Genomic DNA, 27,834 nt, shown 5'->3' on the forward strand with positions numbered 1-27,834 from the left:
ATTGGGTTGCTATGAAATCAATGGGGAACAACGTAAAATATCAAATTAGGTATGCTATCTTGACATTCTAATTTACTGTCATGTGATGAATTGAAGTAAATCTTTACTAGGTTGCACCCAAAATAAATCTAGGCTTTATATTTATAGTCTATAGATATCTCCTAGGAAAATAAAATTTATTTTAGGATTACCTTTTTAAGGAAAGATAACCAATCAAATGTCTTGAAGAAGCATAATGTACAATTAAACCTAAATATTTTCAAACACAACGTACCTGTTATTGCTTTTCAAACAACTGGGTAAATCCTAGATGAAAGAACCCTGCCTTTCTTACACTGACTGAATGACAAACTATTAATGGTGTCTTTATCTATTAGACTTTAGGCTTTAATAATGAATTACAAAATGTCATATTCAGAGCAGCGTTCTATTCTCTCATGTTTTATTTTAGGTATGAAACTATTACAAAAGGTAATGTTGGTTTAGTTATTACTCAAGAGTGGAGAGCAACATGCATTGCTGAAAAATTAACAGAATATTCATTCTTTAGTTTGTAATGGAGACTAAAAAAGTGAAAGACTCTAATGTTTTTTCTTTTCTTACGGAAAACAATAATATAGGAAAGCTTTTGTAGGCTGTGCTGTTTTGAGTAAGTTATGGCTAGTCTGAAGACTATGTATGAGCTATACGTAATTAGAGCAATTATTTTTATTTTATTTTATTTATTTATTTTTGGCTCTTTGAAAGATTAATTCTAACAGGTCCTCGCAGTGAATATCGAAGAAAAACCCCTTTGTGCTTCCAGCATGGGAGGGGAAAAGGAACAATTCTGAGATATGCCAGAGCACTGTTTTTCTTACCAAGGCCTGGAGAAACAATTTAACAGAGCCTAAACTACTGGGGTTTTATCAGAGCCTAACCGACCTGGCTAAAGGGAAATAACCAACTCTAACCTTCTCTAGTCTTTCATGTCAGGGGAAGAGAAATATACAACTCCAGCTCCCTCCAGCCATGCTGTACCACCTAAGAGTGGAAAAAAAGACTGAGTAGCACTAGTGAAGTGAAGTTCACAGAACAGTATGGGGCACAGGCTCACCAAAAGAATGAGACCTAATCATAGGACTGTAGAATACTACCCCTCCCACACACCCTACTACTACATTACTAAAAGCCTATTTACAGCAGTTTCTTTCAATGTTTGTTGGTTAAAAACATGGAAAAGAATTAAACGTTAGTAGAGAAGGAGTCTGTTTTCCATAAGGAGTGGGTCACTGCCAGGTAAATACTATTTCCAGAAAACACAAGGGCTCCTTGAGGCAACGTAAAATGCTCCTGTTCCCCACAAGGATATACAGGGCATATAATTTTAAAAGCTATGGAACAAAAATAACTGCTATTAGACATCATCAGTTCAAATGAGCTATATATATAGCCACAGGGAAGGCAAATGTGACAATAGACATAAGAGTGAAAGAAAAGACCTATGGAAATGAAAAATCCAGCAGACTAGACTAACTGCTCAAGGAACAAACTGCAGAAGTAGAAAATAAGCCTCTATAACAATCAAGAAAACAAAAGAAGCAAAAGATCAAAAACAAGAGATGCCAAAGCAGGACTGAAGAAGTGACCTGTGCATGCCTAGCTGACAATCCCACCAGCAGCAGTTATTATCATTTAGTTCAGCAGTGGTAAAAATGCAATTCATACCTGCGTTCAAATAGTTAATCATTTTTAATTTACCCTTCAAAACATGCAGTTACAATTTTTACAGTGGAGGGTTCTCAAAAAAAATCATTCTGAATAGATAAAAAGCCCCAAATTTTTAAAAACCATAAAAAAAGAAAAATATCTGAATCTCACTTAGCAAACAAAGAGATGGAAAGTACAAGTGAATTTAAGAGATATTAAGCTTGTAGGTGGATCAAGATGGCAGGAGCTCACCTCCCCCCTACAAACAAATCAAAAATACATCTACAGGTGGAACAGTTTTCACAGAAAACTAACTGGAAACTGGCAGAAGATCTCTTATACAACCAAAGCTATAAGAAAGATCCCCAAGTAACTGGGTAGGACAGAAAAAAAAAAAAAAAAGGCATCAGGACAGATCCGAGGCCTGTGGGAGGAATCTGTGAAGGAGGGAGGGTACACACGGGCAGGTCCTTGCCCTGAAAAGCCCCCCTGAAAGCTGGGAGGAGCCTGGACTCTGCGCAGAAAGAGCATGCACCTGCTGGCTTCCTAGCTATCTGTGCAGACAGATCAGTGCTGACAGCTGCCACCTCACTGGACTTCCTGCAAGGGAAAATCCAGCAACCTAGGATACTCTACCCAGCAAGCTTATCATTTAAAATAAAAGAAGAGATAAAGAATTTCTCAGACAAGCAAAAACAAGAAGAATACAGCAATACTAAACATAATCTAAAAGAAATATTGAAGGGTCTTCTCTAAATAGAAAAGAAGCAAGAATCTATAGGACAGGGAAAATCACAATAGGAAAGACAAAAATATAACAGGATTGATCACTTAAATAAGCCAGTACATAAATTTAAAAACAATCAAAAAAATTTTTAGACGTGATTATAACTACAATTAACAGCAAAAGGATAAACACGAGGATGTAAGATAGAACGTCAAAATCACAAAATGTGGGGGAGGGGAGTACAAAACTATAGATTTTTTAGAATGTGTTTGAACTTACATGACTATGTCTAAAGCAAACAGATGTAGTTATGGGTTGACATACTTCAAAACCAGGATAATCACAAATTAAAAACATGCAGTAGATTCACAAAAAAGAAAAAGAAACAACATAATACAAAAGGAAACCATCAAATCACAAATAGAAAAATGAAAAGAAGAAATGAACATAGAAGAACTATAAAATCAACTAGAAAACAAGGTTTAAAATGGCAATAAATACATATTTATCAATAATTAGCTTAAATGTCAATGGAACAAATACTCCAATCAACAGACACAGAATGGCAGATTGGATTAAAAAATAAGAACCTACAATAAGCTGCCTACAAGAGACTCACTTTACAGCATATAGACACATATTGATTGAAAGTGAGGGGATGGAAAAAAATATTTCATGCAAATGGAAACAACAAGAAAGTAGGGGTAGCAATGCTCATATCAGACAAGGAATACTGTAAAAGAAAGTCCATAAAGACAGACAAAGAAGGACATTATATGACAAAGGGATCAATACAAGAAGGGGACATCATACTCATTAATATATATATGCACCCAATATACAAGCACCTAAGTACATAAAACAAATACTGGGAGACATAAAGTCAGAAAGTAAGAGAAAAATAATGATAGTAGGAGATTTTTAACACCCCACTGACATCAATGGACAGATCTTCCAGACAGAAAATCAATAAGGCAACAGAGACCCTAAATGACACAATAGAACAGTTGGTGTTAGTTGATATCTACAGGACACTACATCCAAAAAGACCAAAATACACATTCTTTTCAAGCACACATAGAATATTCTCTAGGATAGACCACATACTATAGTATACACACAGTACACAAAACAAGCCTCAACAAATTTAACAGGATAGAAATTATTTCAAGCATCTTTTCTGACCACAATGGTATGAAACTAGAAATCAACCACAGAAAGGAAAATGGGGGAAAAAGGCTCACACGAAGACTAAAAAGCATGCTATTAAAAAAAACAATGGGTCAATGATGAAATCAAAGAGGAAATCATAAAATACCTCAAGACAAATGACAATAAAAACACAACCTTACCAAATCCATGAGAGGTAACAAAAGCAGTCCTAAGAGGGAAGTTCATAGAAATATAGGCCTCCCTCCAGACACAAGACAAATCTCAAATAAACAACCTAACCCACCACCTAAAAGAATTAGAAGAAGAAGAATAAACAAAACCTACAGCCAGCAGAAGGAAGGAAATAAAGATCAGAAAGGAAATAAATAAAATAGAAATCAAAAAACAATAGAAAAGATCAATAAAACCAACAGCTGGTTTTTCACAAAGATAAAATGGAAAACCTCTAGCCAGGCTCACCAGTAAGAAAAGAGAGAGGACCCAAATAAACCAAATAAGAAGTGAAAGAGGAGAAGTAACAACTGACACTGCAGAAATACAAAAAGTCGTAAGAGAATAAAAGAAAAAGGCATAAAAATATGAAGAGTTATATGCCAAAAAACTGGACACCCTACATGAAATGGAAAAGTTTCTAGAAACACACAGTCTACCAAATTTGAGGCAAGAAGAAACAGATGATTTGAATAGGCTGATCACTAGAAGTAAAATGGAATCTGTCAGAACAAAACAAAACAAAAACTCCCTGCAAACTAAAGTCCAGGACTGGACAGCTTCACTGGGGAAGTCTACCAAACATTCAAAGAAGAATTTATACCCATCCTCCTCAAACCATTCCAAAAGACTGAAGGGAAGGGACACTCTCGAAGTCATTCTATGAAGCCACCATCACTCTGATACTAAAACCAGACAAAGACATTACAAAAAAAGAAAATTACAGACCAATATCTTTGATGACTATAGATGCGAAAATCCTCAAAAAAATAGCAAACTGAATCCAACAATACATGAAATGAATTATATACCATGATCAAGTTGGATTCATTCCAGGGTTGCAAGGACGGTTCAACATATACAAGTCAATCAATGTGATACACCCGACCAACAAAAGGAAAGACAAAAACCACATGATCATTTCATTACACGCAGAAAAAGCATTTGATAAAATTCAACATCCATTCATGATAAAGACTCTCACTAAACTGGGTATAGAGAGAACATATCCTAACATAATAAAAGCCATTTACAACAAACCAAAAGCCAAAATAATATTCAATGTTGAAAAGCTGAGAGCCTTCTCACTAAATTCAGGGAACAAGACAAGTATGTTCACTTTCACCACTTCTACTCAACATAGTACTGGAAGCCTTAGCCACAGCAATCACACAAGAATTGGAAAGAAAGACATAAAACTGTCATTATTTGCAGATGACAGTATATGCTATATATACAGAGAACCCTAAAGACTCCATACAAAGACTATTAGAATTAATAAATGAATTCAGCAAGGAAGCAGGATACAAGATTAACATATAGAAATCTGTTGCATTTCTTTATGCTAACAATGAAATATCAGAAAGTGAAAGTGAAAAAACAATCTTGTTTAAAATCACATCAAAAAACTAAAATACCTAGGAATAAACTTAACCAAGGAGGTGAAAGACCTATACACTGAAAACTATAGAACACTGATAAAGGAAACTGAAGATGATTCTAAGAAATGAAAAGATATCCCATGCTCTTAGATTGGAAGAATTAATATTGTTAAAATGACCACACCACCCAAACCAATCTATAGATTTAATGCAATCCCTATCAAAATATGCATGGCATTTTTAACAGAACTAGAACAAATAATCTTAAAATTTATATCGAACCACAAAAGATCCAGAATTGCCAAAGCAATCCTGAGGAAAAAGAACAAAGCTGGAAGCATGACCTTCTCAGACTTCAGACAACACTACAAAGCTACTGTAATCAAAACAGCATGGTAGGGCCTCCCTGGTGGCGCAGTGGTTGAGAGTCCGCCTGCCGATGCAGGGGATACGGGTTTGTGCCCCGGTCCGGGAGGATCCCATATGCCGCGGAGCGGCTGGGCCCGTGAGCCATGGCCGCTGAGCCTGCGCATCCGGAGCCTGTGCTCCGCAACAGGAGAGGCCACAGCAGTGAGGGGCCCGCATACCGCAAAAAAAAAAACAAAAACAAAAAAAACAGCATGGTATTGGCACAAAAACAGACATATAGATCAATGCAACAGAATAGAGAGCCCAGAAATAAATTCACACACCTACAGCCAATAATCTACAACAAAGGAGTCAAGAACACACAATGGAGAAAAGACAGTCCCTTCAACAAGTGGTGCTGGGAAAGCTGAACAGCTACATGTAAATCCACGAAATAAGAAAAATCCCTCACACCATATATAAAAATAAACTCAAAATGGTTTAAAAACCTAAAGATAAACATGACACCATAAAACTTCTAGAAGAGAACATAGGCAAAACATTCTCTGACATAAAGCATATCAATGTTTTCTTAGGTCAGTCCCCCAGCGCAAAAGAATTAAAAGCAAAAATAAACAAATGGGACCTATTCAAACTTAAAAGCTTTTGCCCAGCAAAGGAAATCATCAACAAAATGAAAAGACAACCTATGGAATGGGAGAAAATATGTGCAAACAATGTGACCAACAAGGGGTTAATATCTAAAATATACAGACAATTCATACAACTCAATAACAAAAAAACAAACAACCCAATCAAAAAATGGGCATAAGACCTAAATAGACATCTCTCCAAAGAAGACGTAGAGATGGCCAAAAGGCACATGAAAAGATACTCAACATCACTAATCATCATAGAAATGCAAATCAAAGCCACAATGAGGTGGTATTACCTCACACCAGTCAAAAAGGTTATCATCGAAAAGTCTACAAATAATAAATGCTGGAGAGGGAGTGGAGAAAAGGAAACCCTCCTACACTGTTGACGGGAATGTAAATTGGTGCAGTCACTATGGAAAACAGTATGGAGGTTTCTTAAAAACTAAAAACAGAGCTACCATATGATCCAGCAATCCCACTCCTGGGCATATACCCAGAAAAGACAAAAATACTAATTTGAAAAGACACATGCATTCCAATGTTCATAGCAACACTATTTACAATAGCTAAGGCATGGAAAAAACCCAAGTGCCCATAAAGAGATGACTGGATGACTGGCTTAAGAAGATGTGGTGTCATAAAAAAAATGAAATATTGCCATATGCAGCAACATGGCTGGACCTAGAGATTATCATATTAATTCAGACAGAGAAAGGCAAACATTATATGATATCATTTATATGTAGAATCTAAAAAAAAATGAATCTATATACAAAACAGAATCACAGACATAGAAAACAAACTTACGGTTAACAAAGAGGAAAGGGGGGGGAATAAATTAGGAGTATGGGATTAACAGATACAAACTACTATACATAAAATAGATAAGCAACAAGGATTTACTATACAGCACAGGGAACTATATTCAATATCTTATAATAACCTATAATAGAAAAGAATATGAAAAAAGAATATATATATATACACATAACTGAATCACTTTGCTATATACCTGAAACTAACACAATATTGTAAATCAACTATACTCCAATAAAAAATGGCAAAAACAAAAGATAATGATATATATCCAAAAATTTCAATGACTATTTTAAGATTTCCAATAAGAGTAAATAGAAGAAAACAAATAATTTGACATTAAGGAACATTTTTAGCAGATGATGGAAAACTACTCTCCAAATGAAGAGCGAATGAGAATCCATTTTTGAAATCCACATCAACTACTGTAAAACTGAATTCAAATAAACTGCAAAATTTTGAATGCCAAGGATAAAGAGAATAGTCTTAAAAGAAAGGGAAAAAAAAAGAAGTCCCACAAAAGAATGAAAATTAGATTGGCATGAAAATTCCTATCCACAACACTGAATGCTAGACCTTCTAAGGAAACAATTTATTTAGAACTCCACACCCAGGCATTTTATCATTCAAGTGAACATGAAAAATGCACTTTTAGACACCTTTAGACTCAAAAAGTTTACTAGCCACAAATTTATTTGGAAAGAATTACTGAAGACTATTTTCCAGAAGATGAACTAATGAAAAGAATGGAATATAAGAAAGATTTGTGAATGGAGAAGACAACTTAGACTGAACTCTAAATAATTTTTAGAAAGTTCTTAAAAGTTTAAGAGCTTGGAGACTTTCCAAGTTCCTTCTTCCCTACCTTTTAGCCTTTTTGCATTGTGAAATATAACACACATACATAGAAGTACATAAAGAAAAATGTGACACTAATAAATTATTTTAAATGAATACTCTGTACCTGCATGCAGCCTAGAAGCAGAACATTGCCTCCTTTGTACCCTTTTCCTAATCAGCACCCCTAATCTTTTCCAGCAGCATCCACTATCTGACATTTATAAGAGTAACTTTTTACCTTACCCTACAATTCTACCTAAAAAATTCACTCCTAAACAATATAGCATAGTTTTGCCTATTTTCAACTTTATCTAAATGGGTCATACGTATATAATCTTTTGTGAAACAAACACAACAATCAAGGCAGGAGAGGCTGAGCAATGTCTCACCTCCCCACAAGTCTCCAGGACTGGTATTTCAACCTTCCTCAGCAGCTGGCTCCTAGTTATAAGACGTTTTCTGTGCTAGCAAGACAATTTTATGCCTGCAACACCCCCTTGTCACACACTTGATCACGTACGTCCCCATTCCTTACCAAAATTCCTAAAATGGGATAGCAACAGGGAGCTCAACCCATAACAGGTCCAGCCATACCCATCCCAGGAACACCTCTCCACTTGACGCCAAGAGCCTGGAAGAATAAATGCAAACAACAACTACAGCCTGCAAGTTCTAGCCTACACTGTGGCAATTACCACTTTGTCCCAGCTCTTCAAGCAACACTGGTGCCCGATATGGAACAAATATGGATTTGGTTGGGTCCCTAGGGGAAGGAAACATCCTCCCTGGGAGTATTGTAAGGTCTGGAAGAGACAGTGAGTCTCCACCTGTATTGCCTTAAGCAGCTGCCTCTAAATGAGGGCACTCATCTGAGCAAGAAGGGCTTATAACTGGATGACCATGCTGCCTCATAACTACACAGTACCCAGTAACACAGACAGTCAGGTGCTTCCTCATTCTATAGTCCTTATAAAACATGAGACCAGCAAGAGTCAGGGTCTTCCCCTGAAGCACAACCCACAGTAAGTTCAGTACTGGCCTGGTGACACAACTTCCCATGTGACGCCAAGATTATACATCTTGCACTTGTAGCAAATATACCGCCACTGATACACCCTTGCCAAAAAATACTTAACTTTTAATCTAATCATGAGGAAACAATTAGACAAATCCAAGTTGGGAAACCTACAAAACAACTGGTGTAGGTTCTTTAAAAAAAAAAAAAAAATCCCAGTTATAAAAAAAGACGACACAGGAACTGTGCTAGATTAAAGGACACTAAAGCACAACGAAGCAATGCGATCCTTCTGAAGTGAGCACTTTCATGAAGTGTTACTCTGTTTTCAACACACGCTCAGAGTTCAGGGGAACACAAATGTGGCAAAATGCTCATAGCAGGGTAATATACTTAGGGGAATTCAAAATGATGGTATAATGTAAATCAGGGGCTTACAGCATTAAGAGGTTTTAAAACTAGCTTTTACTTGTAACTAGCGATTTTTAATTGTAACTAGTGACAATATTTTTTCTCATTTTTTTAAACTCCCTCAAACGTTCAATTTCTCTGTCCATCACAGAAACGTGATTTATGTTGCAGTTAAACAAAAATGGACTCTAGAGAAATACTTACGAGAGCAGGTGGCAGTCTGCCACTCCAGACACTGTCCATATGGAAAAGAGATTATGTAAGCATTCGAGTCAACGCATCGCTTCGTGCTGCTGCACCACATACACTCCATGCCGTTGCTGGTACAGTTGGAACACGACATCCTTAAAGAGCATGGCTTTTTGCAAGGCCTTGCATTTTGATTTGGACTAACTGGAATAGATCAGCAAATATAATTATTTTATTTGTTACCTGCTTTCTAACACAAGTATACGAGGTTCGTTCACTTTGTTGTTAGGGAATGTTTCAATTAAGCCAAGTGTGGGATAAAAATTAGAGTAAAAATTGTATGATAAGGTAAATGAGAATGAAGATGACATGTCAATACTTCTTAAATTTATTATCTAATTTGAAATTTATAATACCTTGGGAATTTTTAATCATTTACAAAATACATAAAATTGTATAATTTAAAATTTTTTAAATAGAAATGTAATACATGACCTAGGTTTTTCTATCCATTGGCTAAATATTATGTACACTAACATTATTTACTTTTCTAGCTAGCCATAATTCTATAAATGTTCCACACCTTATCAAAGCAACAAAGCTATAAAAATAAAACAGTTTACTATAAAATTTTTACATAAAATATAATATTTATCACACCCGTTAGGATGACTATTTTTTTTAATGTTGGCAAGGATGTGGAGAAATTGGAAGCCTGTACACTACTGTGGGAATGTTAAAATGGTGAAGCTTCCATAGCAAACAGTATGGCAATTCCTCAAAAAATTAAACACGAATTACCATATGATACAGCAATTCCACTTCTGGCTACATACCCAAAAGACATGAAAGCAGGAACTGGAACAGATATTTGCACACCCATGTTCATAGCATTATTATTGACAATAGTCAGTAGGTGGAAGCAACAAGTGTCCACCAATATATGAATGGATAAACAAAATGTGGTATATACATACAATGGAAAATTATTCATGTTTAAACAGGAATGAAATTCTGACATATGTTACAACATGGGTGAACTTTGAAGACATTATGCTAAGAGAAATAAGCCAGACACAAGTGGACAAACACCTTATGACTCCACTTATATGAGATACTTAGAGCAGTCAAACTCATAGAGACAGGAAGTAGAAGGTGGCTGTCAGGGGCTGGAGGAGGCATGAGTGGGGAGTTATTGTGTAATGGATATGGAGTTTCAGTTTGGGAAGATGAAAAAGTTCTGGAGATGGATAGTGTTGATAGATTAACAACAATGTGGATATGCTTAATGACAGTGAACTCTATACTTAAAAAATGCTTTAAAAAGTCAATTATATCTCAAAAACACTGAAGGGAAAAATGGTTAAAATTATAAATTTTATGTTATGTATATTCTTCTGCAATACAAAATATAGTATTTAAAAAAAGAGAAAATTCAATATTCCTTTCTCACTTAACAAAAACCCATTTCAAAGGATGGAACAGCCATGTTTCTCTTCATTTGCCAACTGAAATAATAGATCTGTAAAATTAAAATGATTCTAAATTGGTTGTTGATCTTAATGATAAATCTTTCTTACAAAGACTATTATTATAAAAGTAAAACACATTAAAATATTAAGAACATATTATTACTATACTGTAACTACAACCATATGTTCATAATCTCACTATTTTAACCAAGAAATAAAGATTGTATAAAACAATACAATTTTGATGTTTTCATAAGTTAAGGCTGAGGTCACTAATAGTAAGTGGGGAATGTGAATAAAGATAAAATATACATTGAAATCAGCATCATAAAAAGATGGTGAAAGTTACTTCAGGCCTACATAGCATCACACCATGGAAGAGGGTAGTGGGAAGAAGGGTTGGAAACATATTTTTAAAGAATACTAGTTTACTGGACTACTTACCAACAGGTTTTTCACAGACAAGACCATCTGCCATAGAGGTACAGGGATTAGCTTTTAAGCCTGCCACTGCTGCCCTTTCTAGATACGCACAGAACCCAGAATCATTGGGTTCACCAGGAAGCCACTGTAGTGTTGTGTTTGTAAATGGTGACATGTCTTCCCATCCCCAGTAGGATATATTGATCTTGCGTAAGCCTACCCAAGGTGATACTTTCTGTAAACAATAGCAAAAGGGACATTTTTAAAAAGTGAGATGTAAAAATCCTGCATCATATTCCTTAGCAAACAGTTCATTATCATGAAAAAGTACATTTGAATATATATAGAACTGCCTTTCTAAGGACTTCGAGTACGAAGGATAATTAACAATTCCAGCACATCTTGGAGAATGATGTATAATAGAACACTATGTTTAAAACATATTTTGTGTTTAGTGACATGACTGGGGTCATTTCTTTAGCCCTCGTGAACCTCAGTTTCCTCTTCTATAAAATGGTGATATCTGATATAAATACCTATCTTATGAGGGAAGATCATTAAAAAAACTTAACATATTGTGTTGCTGCTACTGTTACTGCTACTTCTGCTGCAGCTACTATTACTACTGTTATTACCAATCTAATCAGTTGTGGAGTTGAGAATCTAAAGCTAAGTTGACATTATATGCACTGTGAGAAAATAGAAAACAAAATCAATGAACAGTATATGAAGGCTGAGTGAAGACTTCACAACAGGTTCACAAAGGACTAGGAAGAAGAAGGGCCTCTCTCCTAGTTTAGACCTCTACTGGTACACAAGGACTTTAGCACAGTTTTAGATAAATTAATGTCATCTACTTTCATTATTAAAGAGATCAAGAAAACTAATAAAATCTTTGACCCTGGTGCCTAAATTTAATTAACAGAGGTTGACAAATGCCATCAAACTAAACTTTCTAGTGCTCTCAATAATATTTCAAAAGAAGCTTAAAAACAAAATATATGCTGTATTTATATACCTTATTTTAATCATTACTCAATTTTAAAATATATTATTCTAATGAGATTGAAAAAATAATGACATATTCTTGGTCCAAGGTACTCTCTTTACAAAATTTTTTAGATTATGAATACCTCTTTTTCTTTCCTTGTTTCTGCTTTAGAGTTATGCTTTTCTTTTTGAGATTTTATTTTTCATTTTTTCTAGCTTTCTTGAGGCATAATTGACAAATGAAAATTATACCTATATAAGGTGTATGATTTTTTTTGGTATATGTACACATTATGAAATGATTACCACAATCAAGCTAATTAACATACCCATATGTATATATATTTTCTTTATACATTCATATATCCATTGATGGACACTTCAGTTGTGTCCATCGCTCGGCTATTGTGAATAATGCTGCAATGAACACAGAAGTGCAGATATCTCTTCAAGATACTGACATAATTTCCTTTGGATATATACCTAGACATGGGACTGCTGGGTCATATGATAGATTTTGTTTTTTGAGGAAACTCCATACCATTTTCCAAATTGACTACACTGCTTACATTCCCACCAACAGTATACAAGAGTTCCTGTTCTCCTCATCTTTGCCAATATATGTTACCTCTTATCTTTTTGATAACAGCCATTCTAACAGGTGTGAGGTGATATCTCAATTGGTTTTGATTTGCATTTTTCTGATGATTACGGCTGTTGAGTTTTTCATCATATATATGGCTGGCCATTTTTATGTCTTCTTTGAAAAATATCTATGTCCTTTGCCCATTTTTTAACTGGGTTATTTATTTTCTGTTGAATTATTTGAGTTTATATATTTTGGACATTAAATCTTTATTAGATGTATGGTTTACAAACATTCTCTCCCATTCCATAGGTTGTCTCTTTACTCTTTTTTTTTTTTTAATTTATTTTTGGCTATGTTGGGTCTTCGTTGCTGTGAGCAGGCTTTCTCTAGTTGCAGCAAGCAGGGGCTACTCTTCGTTGCAACGTGCGGGCTTCTCATTGCGGTGGCTTCTCTTGCTACAGAGCATGGGCTCTAGGCATGTGGGCTTCAGTAGTTGCGGTATGTGAGCTCAGTAGTTGTGGCTCATGAACTCTAGAGCGCAGGCTCAGCAGCTGTGGTGCACGGGCTTAGTTGCTCCGTGGCATGTGGGATCATCCCGGACCAGGGCTCGAACCCGTGTCCCCTGCATTGGCAGGCGGATTCTTAACCACTGTGCCACCAGGGAAGCCCTGTCTCTTCACTCTTGATTATCTCCTTTGCTATGCAGAATCTTACTAGTTTGACACAATCTCATTTATCTATATTTGCTCTTGTTGTCTGTGCTTTTGGGGTCACATCCAAAAAATCATTGCCCTGACCAATGTCGAGATTTTTTCTCGTGTTTTCCTCTTGTAGCTTTACAGTTTCGAGTCTTAATGTGTGTAAGTCTTTAATCCATTTTGAATTGATTTTTTAATATGGTGTAAGATAAGGATCTACTTCCATTCTTCTGCATAAGGATATCCAGCATTATTCATTGAAGAGATTGTCCTTTCCCCATCGTGTGTTCTTGGCACCTCTGTCAAACATCAGTTGATCATAAATGCTTGGATTTATCTGGGGCTATTATAATGTGTCTTGGTGAAAGTCTCTTTATGTTTAATCTATTTGAGGTTCTTTGGGATTTATGGATCTGGATGTTCTTTTCCCTCTCCATATTTGGGAAGTTTCCTGTCATTATTTGTTTAAATGAGCTTTCTGCCGCTTTCTCTTTTCCACGAGGGCAAGCCTGGAGCCTGAGTCTGTGGGTGCAGGCCTGGATCCTACGTCTGAAGGGCCAGTCTGGCACAAGGATCCACTGGGGTAGGACTGGTAACTGAGTACAAAGTGGTGAGCCTGGAACCTGGTCCACAGTGGAAGGCCTGCAGCCTGGTCCATGGGCCAGTTTGGAGCCTGGAACTGTGGGAGCCACCCAGGAGCATGGATCCACAGGGCTTACTTGGCACTGGATCAGGCCATGAGCCTGAATCCTATGGACTGGTGCTGGGGCAAGCCAGGCACCTGGGCCAACAAGTATGGTCATGAGGCTGCAGGGGCTAGCCTGGTACCAGGGTCCACTGGGGCAAGCCTGGTCCTGAGTCTTTGGGGTAGATCTGATGCCTGAGTCCATGGGGGTGGGCCTGGTACCTGGGATCATAGAGGAGGGCCTGAAGCCTGAGTCCACTGGGATGAGCCTGACCCTGGGTCTCTAGAGGCCAGCCCAGTGCTGGGGTCTAATGGGGAGGGTGTGGATCCTAGGTCTCCTGTTGCCTAGGGATATGGGGGACTAGCCTGGAGGCTGAGTCTGCGGGTGCCAGCCTGCAGCCTGAGGCCACAGGAGCCAGTGTGGCTGGCACTGGGATGTGCCTAGTGCCTGGGTCCACAGGGATCATCCAGGCACCGGGGTTCACTAGAGCAGGCCTGGAAGTAGGGTCCAAAGCAAAATCGGTGCTCATTTCATTCTCCTTCCCCTTTGCAGAGGGTATTTCTCACCCTTTCTCACCATGCTTCCTGGACCGTGCAGGCTTAGGGGAGGGATGATGCAGGTAATGTGAAACTGTCCTTTCTACCATCTTCAGTGAGTGTTTGCTTATTTCTGTGTTCCCCTCACCGCCCCCAACCCAGTGCTATAATCTCTTACCTGGACTCCTTAGCTTTTGTAAGGGTATTTTGTATATGGATGATTGTTCAAATCAATGTTTCTGTGAGGGAATGAGTGCTGCAAACTCCCATTCTATCACCTTGCTGACATCATTCCTAAACATTTCTACCTTAAATATACATAATAATAATTTATGTTCTCAGTTACCAAGCTAATAATATTATAATGTGAAGTAGTTTCAAAACTCCACATCATCTTTTTTTTTTTTTTACATTACTGTCAGGATAGAGAAAAATAAGTCCCTCCACTTCAGTCTTTAACAATATAGAAGTAAGATATATAAATCCAGTATTTATTCTAAATATGTTGTACAAATGGTCCTAGAGAGCTGATAAAGAACCCGTAGACCTAGAAATTTATAGTGTATAATATAACAATTTTCACAAAATGCTCAACAAATATTTCTTAAATGAAATTAAAGTATTATGAATATTCATTATAACAGAAGATCTCATATCACCTAGTAGAGTACTGTACACATAGTAGGTAGTCAACAAATTTTGCTAAGCAAGGCCATTAGAACAGAGATGCTTATTTTCCAACATCCAATTCCTGAGACAGAGATAGTGCTTAATAAATAATGTTTCTAATTATAAAAATACACATGCTGCTTTGCCTTGTGATCATCATATATTTCATACTTATTCTCAAAGATATTTTGATAACAAAAAAGCTATAACATTTTTATAGTTCTTGATAATAACAGCAGGAATCAATCCAACATAGCTATTTCAGATTAATGACTGTGCTTCACATTACAGCAACTCTGCCTATATTTCCAAACTATCTATAGTAAAAACAAGTCATTTAAAATGAAATATTATTCTCTAAATCATCATAAGAATCTGAAAGGAAGAGGAGAGGAACAGAAAAATAAGCAGTTGATAAAACATTTAAAGTAACTATTACACAGTAAATGAACTGGACAGGCAGTTGAAGAATGAAAGATAAATTACTATACTATGAAAACTTACTGCAGCACACCATAAATCATTGCAACATTTCATTAGCCATTTCTGATAAGTAAATGATCATTTGATCCAGGATAGCTGTTTAAAGTGCATGAATTTGTCAATCTTTATTTGCTACAGAAGGGTTACCTTAAGTTTATACAGCTGCAATGACTCAGGATATAATTCATTTTATATAAAGATATGCTTAGCGGAATGTCACCTTGCAGAAAATTCCACCGTTAAAATTTTGCTAAAGCTCATATTTCTAATGAAATAAAACATTCTTCATTTACAGGGCAGGCTATGCCACAAACTACTGAATCACACATCCGAAATAATTGTTGGTCTAATCTTTATGACTTATAATCATAAGCATATACACACTACTATATATAAAATAGATAACTAATACAGACCTACCGTATAATCATAAGCAAGAAAAAATGAGCAACTTACATAAGAAATCTTGAAATATGAAACTCCTAAAACAGCATATTTCAAGGTTAAAATGTAAAAACTAAAAATAATATATTTTAAACAAGGAAAAAAGCAACAGAGCTCAAATGCCAAACACTAGTACTTTCTAAAACTCAAAGAATGTGGATCTACCAATAAGATGCTCTTTATAAGTTATACTTATTCAGTAGAACTAATTTCCAAATGTTCATTGATAACTGAGTCTCAATTTTGTAATTAAAGAAATGAAGCTCTTAGTAGTACAAGAATATAAATAGATCTTAAATTATGTTGTATGCTCCGTATGACTAAAAATAAAACTTTACAAATAATACCCTGTCAATATTTTCTAAAATATTTTTTAAAAATCAATAGATCTCTTCTAGATGACACCACTTGCATCTTATCCTCAACCACAAGGCTGGTAGCTCTCAAACAAGGCAAATTAAGAGAAAAAAACAGAGGCACTTCTCTGACCTCCTTACAAATATCTTCATCCGCTGGCCAACTCAAAGTCCTGCAATAATTAACTACAGCATTACTCTAGGAAACTCCTTAAGTCCACGTTACTGGTCAGGTATCCATCCTCTATCTTCATACACCACCCTGTGTGCATCTATCATTGCAATTATCACACTTTGGTAAAACTGTGTTTGTATTTCTCCCCCATAAGCTCTTTAACAACAGTGATTGTTTTTGATCTCTATATTCTCAGCAAGCAGTAGACTGCCAAGTACAATGAAGGTGCTCAATAAATTTGTACTAAATGAATGAAGATTAGCCCATCTTTCCCAGAAATATAGCTTAAGTTCACACAAAAATGGTTTTACAGATCAATTTTTCATACAAATTTAATTATTATAGTTTTTCTTTTCCCTATTAATATCAAGCATATAACAAATGTTTGACAGCCAAGTATCACAATGTGATATCCACGTAAAATTTCTGAATATTTATAAAAACTGGGGGTATAATAAATTTATCAATTTTATTAATGGGGGGAGGGCTTTGACTCTACAGATATAAAATGGCATTAGAAATTAAATTATCTGTATCGATACTCATGAGAAATACACACACTAATACCACCACAAAAATTATGGCAGGCAGTAATAATGAACTGAATGTTCATACAAACATTTCAAAAGAGTATGTGTTTTATGTGTTTAAGTCCCTCTAATTTTTTAACATTTATACAAAACTGTTCTTATATCACTTTTTAAAAATCAGATGCTTGTTCCCCTGTTATTAGCAAAAGGAAAATCAGTAACATATATTCCTATTCTTTAGCATATATCAGAAATGATCTTAAGAAGGAAAAGGTCCTAGTATAATTAGTGGGGGTGAGTGGAGGAAGGCTTTGTAAAGTGGAAAAATTAAAACACAAGTCTGGGGCAAATATTTTTCTACAGTCAATATCAACATTATTAACTATTCATCGAATAAATTCATTTAGTTACTTAAGAATTCATTATCTAATTAATGATTCTTGGAAATAGTAGTTACAGCAGTAGTGGAAATAGACATACAAAAATAATCTTTAAAATGCAAACAATAATAATGATAACTTTAGTAAACACTAAGAAATAAAATTTATCTATGCTCTTCACATACAATACCTCATTTATTTCTCACAATAAACATATAAGATAGCTATGATTACTATCCCAGTTTACAGATGAGGAACATAAGCTGGGGAGGTTAACTTGCTACTAAGCTATGGAGATAAGCAGTATGTCCAGACTGCATACTCTCAATCATTTTGATATGCTGTCCTCGATGCTGCTTAAAAATCAGCTATACCAAGGAAGTATTACTTAACTGTTTCAATAGCAAGCAATTGGTAATCTTTGCTCTGAAAAGTTTTCAAGCCAAAACCATATCCACTGCACTGCAGAGTGGAGTTCTGTAGCACCAACAGACCCTGGTCCAATAAAAGCCATAACCTAAGGTCAAAAAAAGTCATTGAGGTCTAATATAGTTTTCAAAGCAATAGTTGAATTATAGCCATATCTCCATTATTTGTATAGAAATCATGCCACTTTGTGAATTATTTACCACAGGGTGTCTATGTGTGTGTGTGTATCTTAAACAGTGGCCAAATCTTGTACACACCTCAGATCTGAGGTATTTATTATTGTTTAGCTTTATCACTTACCTGATCTATATTGAGTTCAAATTTTATTTTGACACAAAATACAAAAATCTTCAATGATGCTATGACAGTTTATATTATCTTAGTATATTTCAAGTATGTATACGAGCTAAATAAGGTATTTTAAATTAGATTTAGTAAATTATTTCTAAATCTCCTACAACTTAAGAGTTGATTATATTTTTTCTTTTTTTTAATTGACGTATAATTGACATATAACATTATATTAGTTTCAGGTATACAAAATAATGATTCAATATTTGTATATATTGTGGAATGATCACCACATAAGTCTACTTAACATCTGTCACCATACACAGTTTTCTTGTGATGAGGATTTTTAAGATCCACTCTCTTAGCACCTTTCAAATACATAATACAGTATTATTACCTATAGTCACCATGCCATGAATTACAGCCCCATGGCTTGTTTATTTTATAACTGTAAGTCTATACCTTTTGAACCCCTTCACCCATTCTGCCCACCCTCCACCCTTGCCTCTGACAACTACCAATCTGTTCTTTGTATCTTTGAGCTTGTTTTTTTGTTTTTTCGTGTGTATGCTTGTTTCTTTGTTTTAAATACAACACGTAAGTGAGATCACAGGGTACTGAAATCTTGCCATTTGCGACAACACGGATGGCTCTTGAGGGCATTATGCTAAGTGAAATGAGTCAGACAGAGAAAGAAAATGATCTCACTTACATGTGGAACCTAAAAAAAAAATCCAAAAACAATATATATCACAATATTACAAATATCAAATCATTATGTTGTCTACCTGAAACAACATGTCAACTATATCTCAATTTTTAAAAATGTCCTCAAGACATTTCAAGTAAGAATCTAAATAAGATATTTCAAAACAATATTTAGTAAATTATTTCCAAATCTCCAACTTAATCTGTTCTTAAGAGTTGACTGCATTTTAACATCCCAAGAACAGAAAATACTGTGAATTCCTATTAAAAATTTCTTATAAAATGATATTTGACATTATTTCCAAGGAAATATTCCATTTTCTATGGACCAACTCTCTAGGAAATTGAAACTGTTCCCAAATGCTGTATGTTCCAAATCTCCCATGTACTTTAAAAATCGGTTTAAGTCCTGCTAACTATTTGTATATTATTTCAAGCAAATCTATACCTAGGAAAATAGCATAATTCAAAAACTTAACCCACAGAACACACACACAAAGATACATATATACAAATATAGCCAATGTGTTGGTCTAGTGTTCTAATTATAAGGGACATCCCAAAATTATTACACTTCAAAACAAATTCTTAAATTATATGCACAAGTTTTAAAGTATATTTATTCATATGAGATGTCTTCTTGGTAAGATAATGCAATGGTTTACTGAGCAAACCATGAGATGAGTAATTTAGAAAACTTTATTACCAAAGAAATCAGTTCTACTTTTACTTCGACTATTTAGTAAAAATCATGTATTAAAAAACAAAAAGAATGAACCATTGCCAATGGTTACAGGATTATCAGCATATTTCCATAATAAAAACAAGTATAGTTGTTACCTGTTGCGTATACTTCTGTATTTCATCCAGTACAAATTCTACTTCTTTCAAGGTTGTTAATGAAGCAAGATTTCCACTAAGATTATAGCAATAAAGTTTTGCATTGTCATAGTTTTCTCTACTGGAATTAATTCTAAGACAAGCATCCCCAATATGATTCCATCCTTCTCCACAAAGATGAGCTAGTCAAAAAAAAAATTATACCTTATTTTTAGATTACCAAAAAGCATGTGTATTTTTCAATTATTTCAGAATTCTTAATACAACTTCGGTATTTGTTTAAATAATTTTAACAATAAAAATTTAAATATATCACTATAACATACTAAACTAAATTCGTCTAATAGTTTGATGAAGAATAAAAAGATCCTAATTTTTTCTTTAATTCTTAAACATAAGAAAAGCTATGGCTCTATAATATCTGTTAAAATGTGTTGACTGTTAGGTTTTCTGTGTAAACCTAGTGTGCTGGCATATGGTTTCTCAGCAAGTAAAATCACTACTGCACTATGTCCCAAAGTGCAATTTATATAATACAAGATCACTTTAATAGAAAAATAACCAGCACATAACAAAAGCAATTTCAAAGTTATCCTACAAGTGTAGCTAATTGTCCTCTAAATCTAATTTCCATAGCCCAGGTGTACGATTTTAATATAAGCTGGGTTCTTTGATTCTTTAATTATAACTGTGGGGCGAGAAGTCTCATTTCATTTACGTATAGTAAAGAAGCTATAAGCTTTGCTTTCTAGTATTTATTTTTACACAGTCATTCAGGTCTTTCGAAAGTTTAAACATACCATTCAGTAACAGTGGTTTATCCTTAGGGTCCAAATTGAACTTAAAACAGTGTCTATTTTCTAAAACATGGATTTATAAATACAATATAAAGTTATGCTCTCGTGTGCATTAATTAACATTGTAGTGTTTTATTAACACACCAATCTATGAAGTTTCACTACATTTTAGTTTCCACATCACTAAATATATCAGTCCCTCTTGCCCTTTCAGCCTTGGATGCCTTAATACAATCTTTATGGAATTATTATAAAGCAGCAATTCTCAAATATTTTGGTCTCAAGACCCCTTTAACTCTTAAAAATTATTGAGAACTCCACATATTTTTTCCCTTATGCATTTTATATCTACTGGGCTTGACCATATTAAAAATAAAAACTGATCTTTTAAAAATATATTTATTCATTTTAAATTATAATTTAAATTTTTATTACAAACACACTTTTCCAGTTTCTGGGATGTCTTGTCCCTTTATGCCATTATAGGCTTGAAGAAGATGTACCATCAAATTTTCTCCTTAGGAACAGTTCAAATCAGGTCCCTGGCATCAAAAAATTAAGATGGGTTGATAAATGCATAGGGCATGGATAGGCAGAGAGATCAGGAATAAAGCAGAGCAAAATGTGCATCATAGAATCTAGGGTGAGGGTATTGGGTATCCTCTCTACAATTCTTTCAGTTTTTCTATATGTTTGAAATTTTTCATAATAAAATGCTGGGGAAAATATAACAACTTAAAATAAATAACATATTTAATTTTTTAATTATAGTCTGCAAAAAACAAAATAGTGAAAAGTGTGGCATTGTTTTATAAATATTTTTGCAAATCTCTTTAGTATTGGTTTAATATAACTGTATTCTCATATCTGCATCTACATTCAATCTATTGGAATCACATATTATGTAGCCTTTGGAAAACTATTTACATAGTAAACCTATAACAGAATGAGAATCACAAAAGCAAATAATATCTTAGTATTATTTACTAATAATAGTGCTCTGGTTCTTTAATAACTGCTGTCCTGTTAAACTAGGTAATGAAAATAACACAGGGTGCTTGGAACACAGTAACCCCTCAATAAACTGGAGTCATTTAATAAGACTGTTTCAAACACATCTGTTTTCATTTTCAGGCTACACATATAGCAATCTACCTGGTCTTCTGAAATCTAAAGTACCAAATCACTTTAAGGAAAGAGTGAAAAAGTTTTTGTTAAATTTCAGCTATTTCTTTCCTTACTAAATCAAGGAAGGATTTACATTAGTTTTGCCTGTCTCTTTTTTTTATAAGATCAAAAATACCTGGTTGATAAATCATACAAATGCAAACAATGCATGGGCCTTTGAGGCTAAACTAAATTATAGCACTGAGCCAAATGTTTTGATGTTTTAGGCTTCTGTAGTGTTGAGCATCAACTCAGCTTTAGAGTTAAAAGGATAGCATTTAATTTTTTCAATGTTTAGTTAGACAAATTCAAATTGCCAATTTTATATGAGATCAGTGGGAAAAATGCAATTCACAAATTTTCATGGAAAAGTGCAACTACTATACAGACTCGGCCCTCCATTTAGAGCATTCACTTCCTTGAGACAAGCTGAATGGAAACCAAACTATATATATACCAAGCTGGTTCTTAGTAAATATGAACACAGGACAAGGTAAGTTAGTACATAATAAAATATTTTATTGTATTTATTATTCTCCAAAATAATAGCCTGGTCAAGTAGAACCCTTATACCAAACCAAAATATTTTCCCAAGCAATGAAGAGATGGGTACTACCAAATAAAACTTCACTATTATTTTTGCAAATTTCCACTGGTAATCGAATTCCCTTCTTATTGAGTAATATTCCTTTAAACATATATATTCCTTCTGTCAAATCTTATTTTAGTCTAGCATTTTCTTTGTCTTTTTAAAGAGACTTTATAAGTATTTTTACTGATCTACATGTTACTTTTAGATTTTAACACTTAGAAATCATTACTTTCAAGTTTAGTGTCATATCACTAATGCTTCTCAAATCCTGCCTGCTGAATAATATTCTCTAATTTACTCAAAGTGAACACACATGTATATATTACTATTTAAAAGCTTCAAAAGTCAGTACATAGAGAAAATTCCAAAATCTCAATGGTACTTTTAATGGCAATCTAATTTTTATTTTCTTACATGAACTTATATAAGAAAGACTTAAATCCTGTGATGGAATTTTCCAACACTTTCTAGAACTACCTAGATTCAGAAAATTTTTCTATGAAAGAATTTTTAAAAAATCATGGTATAGAAACAGGCAAAAAACTGAACAGAGATAGAACTCCCAGTTACTAGTCCCCTCTGCCATTTACAAGTCATGCACTTTTAAGCAAGTCACATAACCAGTGTGTCTCAGCTTATCTGTATAATAAGAAAATGGAACTGGTTAAATATCTATACAAGTTTTCAATTTTCTGATTTTCTCTTTCATATTTGAAAGAAAGAGTACTTAGGGTCAACTAAGAAGAGTGTTAAAATTGAAATTTCTTTTTAAAATGAGTTTTGGGACTTCCCTGGTGGCACAGGTGTTAAGACCCCACACTTCCAATGCAGGGGGCCCAGGAACTAGATCCCATATGCATGCCGCAACTAAGAGTTCACATGCTACAACTAAGGAGCTGGCGAGCCACAACTAAGGAGCCTGCCTGCCACAACTAAGACCTGGCACAACCTAATAAATTAATTAATTGATTATTTTTTAAAAAATAAATAAAATGAGTTTTGCTCTGGTTTGCAGAACTTAGATTCTCATTAAATCATATAACAATTATTATAAATGTTTCAATTTGTAATAAAAAAGCAGTCAGTAAAAAACAGTTCCTGAAATTTAAAAAATAAAGGGCACTTAAAAAATAAATCCAATATACTAAAATTTTAACACTGCTAGATTTGGATAATAGTCTGAGTACTTTTTATTTTCTCTGTTTCTAAGACATAATTTTTTAATTGAACAGTATTCTGATCAAGTCAATAGCATAATAAATAAGAGAAACCTTGAACATCTTAAAAGAATTAGAAATGAACATACAAACTTTTCTTGTAGAAACACTGCTATCATTACTCCAATATTATTGTTTATTTGCTACTGACTTAATTTTAGAAAATGGAATGTTCTTACTAAACGTTCTTTTCTATAATGGCATTCATCTGTGGACTATAAAACTCATGTACCAAATTGAAATCTTTACCTGGTAAAGCCTGGCACTCTTGTTGTCTCTGATCCCACTGGCAATTCAAGTTTAGTGAACAGCTTTTACAGCTGGTAAGTTTGTTACAAATCTGCTCATTTCTCACATGACATTTCGTATAGTTTTTCACAGACTAGAAAATTAAAAGATAAAGCATGTTATTTTTCACCTTTGTACAGCAATGACCCTTAAACTTCAGTGTATATATAAGTCACCTGGTGAGCTTTACAATACAGAGTTCTAACACCAAATCCAGTTGTACTGAATTTCTCTTACTCATTTCTTTATTTGAACAAAGTTCTTCAAATTAGAATGTGTGCTTACTGGAAAAACGTGCAAATTACACAATTTGAAACAGAAGCCGTGTAATGAAAACCTATTCTATTGAATCTGATAACAGGTTTCCAATTCAATAAATAAAGCCAATACACAAAGTCATTTCTCTCAATGATCACATGAAAGATTTCTAGTCATAATAAAACTATCATACAGACCCCTGGGAATGAAGTAGAAATGATGAGTAGGAAAACTTAAAGAGATGTTTTATCAAAATCCAATAAAATCTAAAAAGATAAATTATTTTCTCAATAACTCAAACTAATTTTACTTCCACAGACATTAAATAATGGTTTTGGTTAATTGATGTTTCTCCTGTGTGTATCTGTCACATTTCCATAATGGAGGTTGAAAAGAACCTGCAAAAGTTACATTTTGATCAGTCCTATTATACAACTATCATATTTCAACTAATTCCAGCTCTAACAGGTTAAAGGTTAAAAAAGAAAAAAAAAAGCAACATAGAAACTTTGGTGTGAGTTCCCTGCATATACCAAGGTTCAATATTTCACATAATATTTTTAGCATCTATGATAATGAAAATCAACTTCTAAAATTTTGGGCTCAACTCTTCCTGTTACTCTTTTTTGAGAAAAAAACAAAAAGGAAAAAAACACATGCTGCACCCTGAGGCCCCTTTTATTTCAGTAGGCAGACATACTCACCTCAGGCTTTCTCATGTAAGGGTGTTAAATAGTTCTTTTCAACCAAAAAACTTAACAGTTAAAATTTGCTTATAACTCGCCCATATATAAAAATGGTTGAAGCAATTTTTATCCTCTTAGATATATACTTTAAAATGTCACCCATCAAATATTTATTTACAAACTACTATACTTTCCAACATAAAATACATTGCGGTCACCTCCATTTCTAAGATGTTAATTTCTTTAGAGCAAACTGCATATACTATAATGTCACAGATTAAAAGTACATAGATAGGGGCTTCCCTGGTGGCACAGTGGTTGAGAGTCCGCCTGCTGATGCAGGGGACATGGGTTTGTGCCCCGGTCCGGGAAGATCCCACATGCTGCGGAGCGGCTGGGCCCGTGAGCCATGGCCGCTGAGCCTGCGCATCCGGAGCCTGTGCTCCGCAACGGGTGAGGCCACAACAGTGAGAGGCCCGTGTACAGCAAAAAAAAAAAAAAAAAAAAAAAAATACTAATGTTTATCTTATTCATCCTAAAAAAATCGCAGAAGATATATTTTTTAAAGCCCAAATTACATTGCAACTCTTATTCAACCATCACGTTTTCATTAAGATCATATAAATTTTCTTAATGTTGTTTTTATGATTCATAGCTTTTTGTTCTCATATAGCATATAAATCTTAGTATTATTCTATACAATTATTATAGTTTCAAACATTAGTCAACTAACTGAAAATAAATTTACTTGAATCATCTGATAAATAAAATAACCTATAAAAAAGACAAGAGAATGGCTAAACAACATGTTAGAATAAGAGAAAGAATAACAGCTTAATGCCAGTCTTTAGAATAACAGTGGTAACATCAGAGTCACCATCTAAATAACTCAACTGCTCTTCATTAAGAACAGTATAATCAGGATTTCCCTGGTAGCGCAGTGGTTAAGAATCCTCCTGCCAATGCAGGGGACACAGGTTCAAGCCTTGGTCCAGGAAGATCCCACGTGCCACGGAGCAACTAAGCCCGTGCACCACAACTACCGAGCCTGCGCTCTTAGCCTGCGAGCCACAACTAATAAGCCTGCATGCCACATCTACTGAAGCCCGTGCACCCAGAGCCCATGCTCTGCAACGAGAAGCCACTGCACTGAAAAGCACACACAGCGCAACAAAGAGTAGCCACTGCTCGCCGCAACTAGAGAAAGCCCGCGCACAGCAACAAAGACCCACTGCAGCCAAAAATAAATTTATTTAAAAAAAAAAGAACAGTATAATAATCATTTATTGATACTGAAACAGTACAAAAGATGAAATTATATTTCAGTCACACACACGGCCAATTTATTCAACGATGGAAGAAAGCTGACTGTTACTTTGAAACATGGCTGGCATTTTTTGGCCTAATGAACCAGATGCACATTAGTAAACAGACTATGAAGCATAACCATTACTCTACTCATCTTCATCCTAATATATTTAGATGTAAATTTAAAATGAAAATCTGTAAGAAGTAAGGTTATTGGAGCTATTAGAGCACAAAATATGCAACTTGCAGTAAATATGACTAAATAATGAAATAGAATCTCAGCGGACCTCATTTACACTAAAATCTCATAGACCTTTCTGTATCCATTAGCATTTGGTTTAGCTTAATCATCAGACATTCTGATAAAACCGTCCAAAAGACACGTTACATCAAAGTCTAAATTACAAGTGAGTACCATCTGCTCACTTATACTATCTCACCCAGTACTTTCCTTGTTAACACATCATTATCAAAAATAAACTCTAAAGCAAAAGGTCACTTTTAAAAATGAACACTTGATAACAATTTGCATAATACAAATTTTGAGATATGTGTATTTTCATATAGGGTAAATGTCTAAACACAAATTAACTGTTACCGAACAAATTTTTAAGTAAAACCTGCTTGCAATTTTTATCTAATAACATTCTCCATTTTAGTCCCTTATTCCTATACTTTATTTTACTTAGCTCCTACTTCCAGATTATTCACTAATATAACTCCCATTAGATGAATATTATGCAAGTATAAAAAAGTAATTCAAATTTTCAAAGTGAGTCATGTCATATTAACATTAAAACTCAAATAAAATTGAGGTATCTATTATCATTACGGCAATTCATATCACTGAAAAGTATACACCAACACAATATCATATCACTGAAAAGCATACACCAACACAATATGTATGAAAACAAAAGGATTCAATCTGATTAGTCAATAATTCAATATTTTCCTTCATTTTAAGTTTTAAATATTATTTTAGAATAGAATCATACAACTAAGTATTTTGAAATATGACTGGTTACTAAAGAAAAATTTTAGATGATAAAATAAAAACTTTTTACTTAGTTTTCAAATTCCCTTTTCTTTACCTTTTACTTCTGCCTGGTATCTTGAAAAACAAGTGGACAGTTTTCTTGATTAATAAAAATTCAGAAAAAGAAAACATAATATGTATTTAGGTGAAAATCTGTATGCACACTATTTAGTTATTTAAGCTATACTCCAATAAGAGAATCTTTAACCCTGCTAAACATAATTGTTAATACTTTAAAATTTTTTTCCTTCAACGTGTTGACATCCTCCAAAAAATATGGGACATTTTGATGCTACCCACTTAAAAGGTTAATTTTTGCTGCTC

The 27,834-nt window shown here is 34.3% G+C and overlaps 1 protein-coding gene across 1 annotated transcript in view; it reads right to left on the minus strand.

Moving 5' to 3' along the window:
* The window catches only part of ATRNL1 (attractin like 1), a 730,282-nt gene that overhangs the window by 531,034 nt on the left and 171,414 nt on the right, over positions 1-27,834 (minus strand). Inside the window, exons 14-17 of the mRNA XM_060100355.1 lie at positions 24,181-24,313; positions 20,159-20,340; positions 11,376-11,589; positions 9,475-9,663 (exon numbers count right to left, since the gene is read on the minus strand). Coding sequence (XP_059956338.1) covers positions 9,475-9,663; positions 11,376-11,589; positions 20,159-20,340; positions 24,181-24,313 — 718 coding nt within the window. The remainder of the gene's footprint in view (positions 1-9,474; positions 9,664-11,375; positions 11,590-20,158; positions 20,341-24,180; positions 24,314-27,834) is intronic.

This window comes from Mesoplodon densirostris, chromosome 1, assembly GCF_025265405.1.
Source record: "Mesoplodon densirostris isolate mMesDen1 chromosome 1, mMesDen1 primary haplotype, whole genome shotgun sequence".
NCBI classification, from domain to species: domain Eukaryota; kingdom Metazoa; phylum Chordata; class Mammalia; order Artiodactyla; family Ziphiidae; genus Mesoplodon; species Mesoplodon densirostris.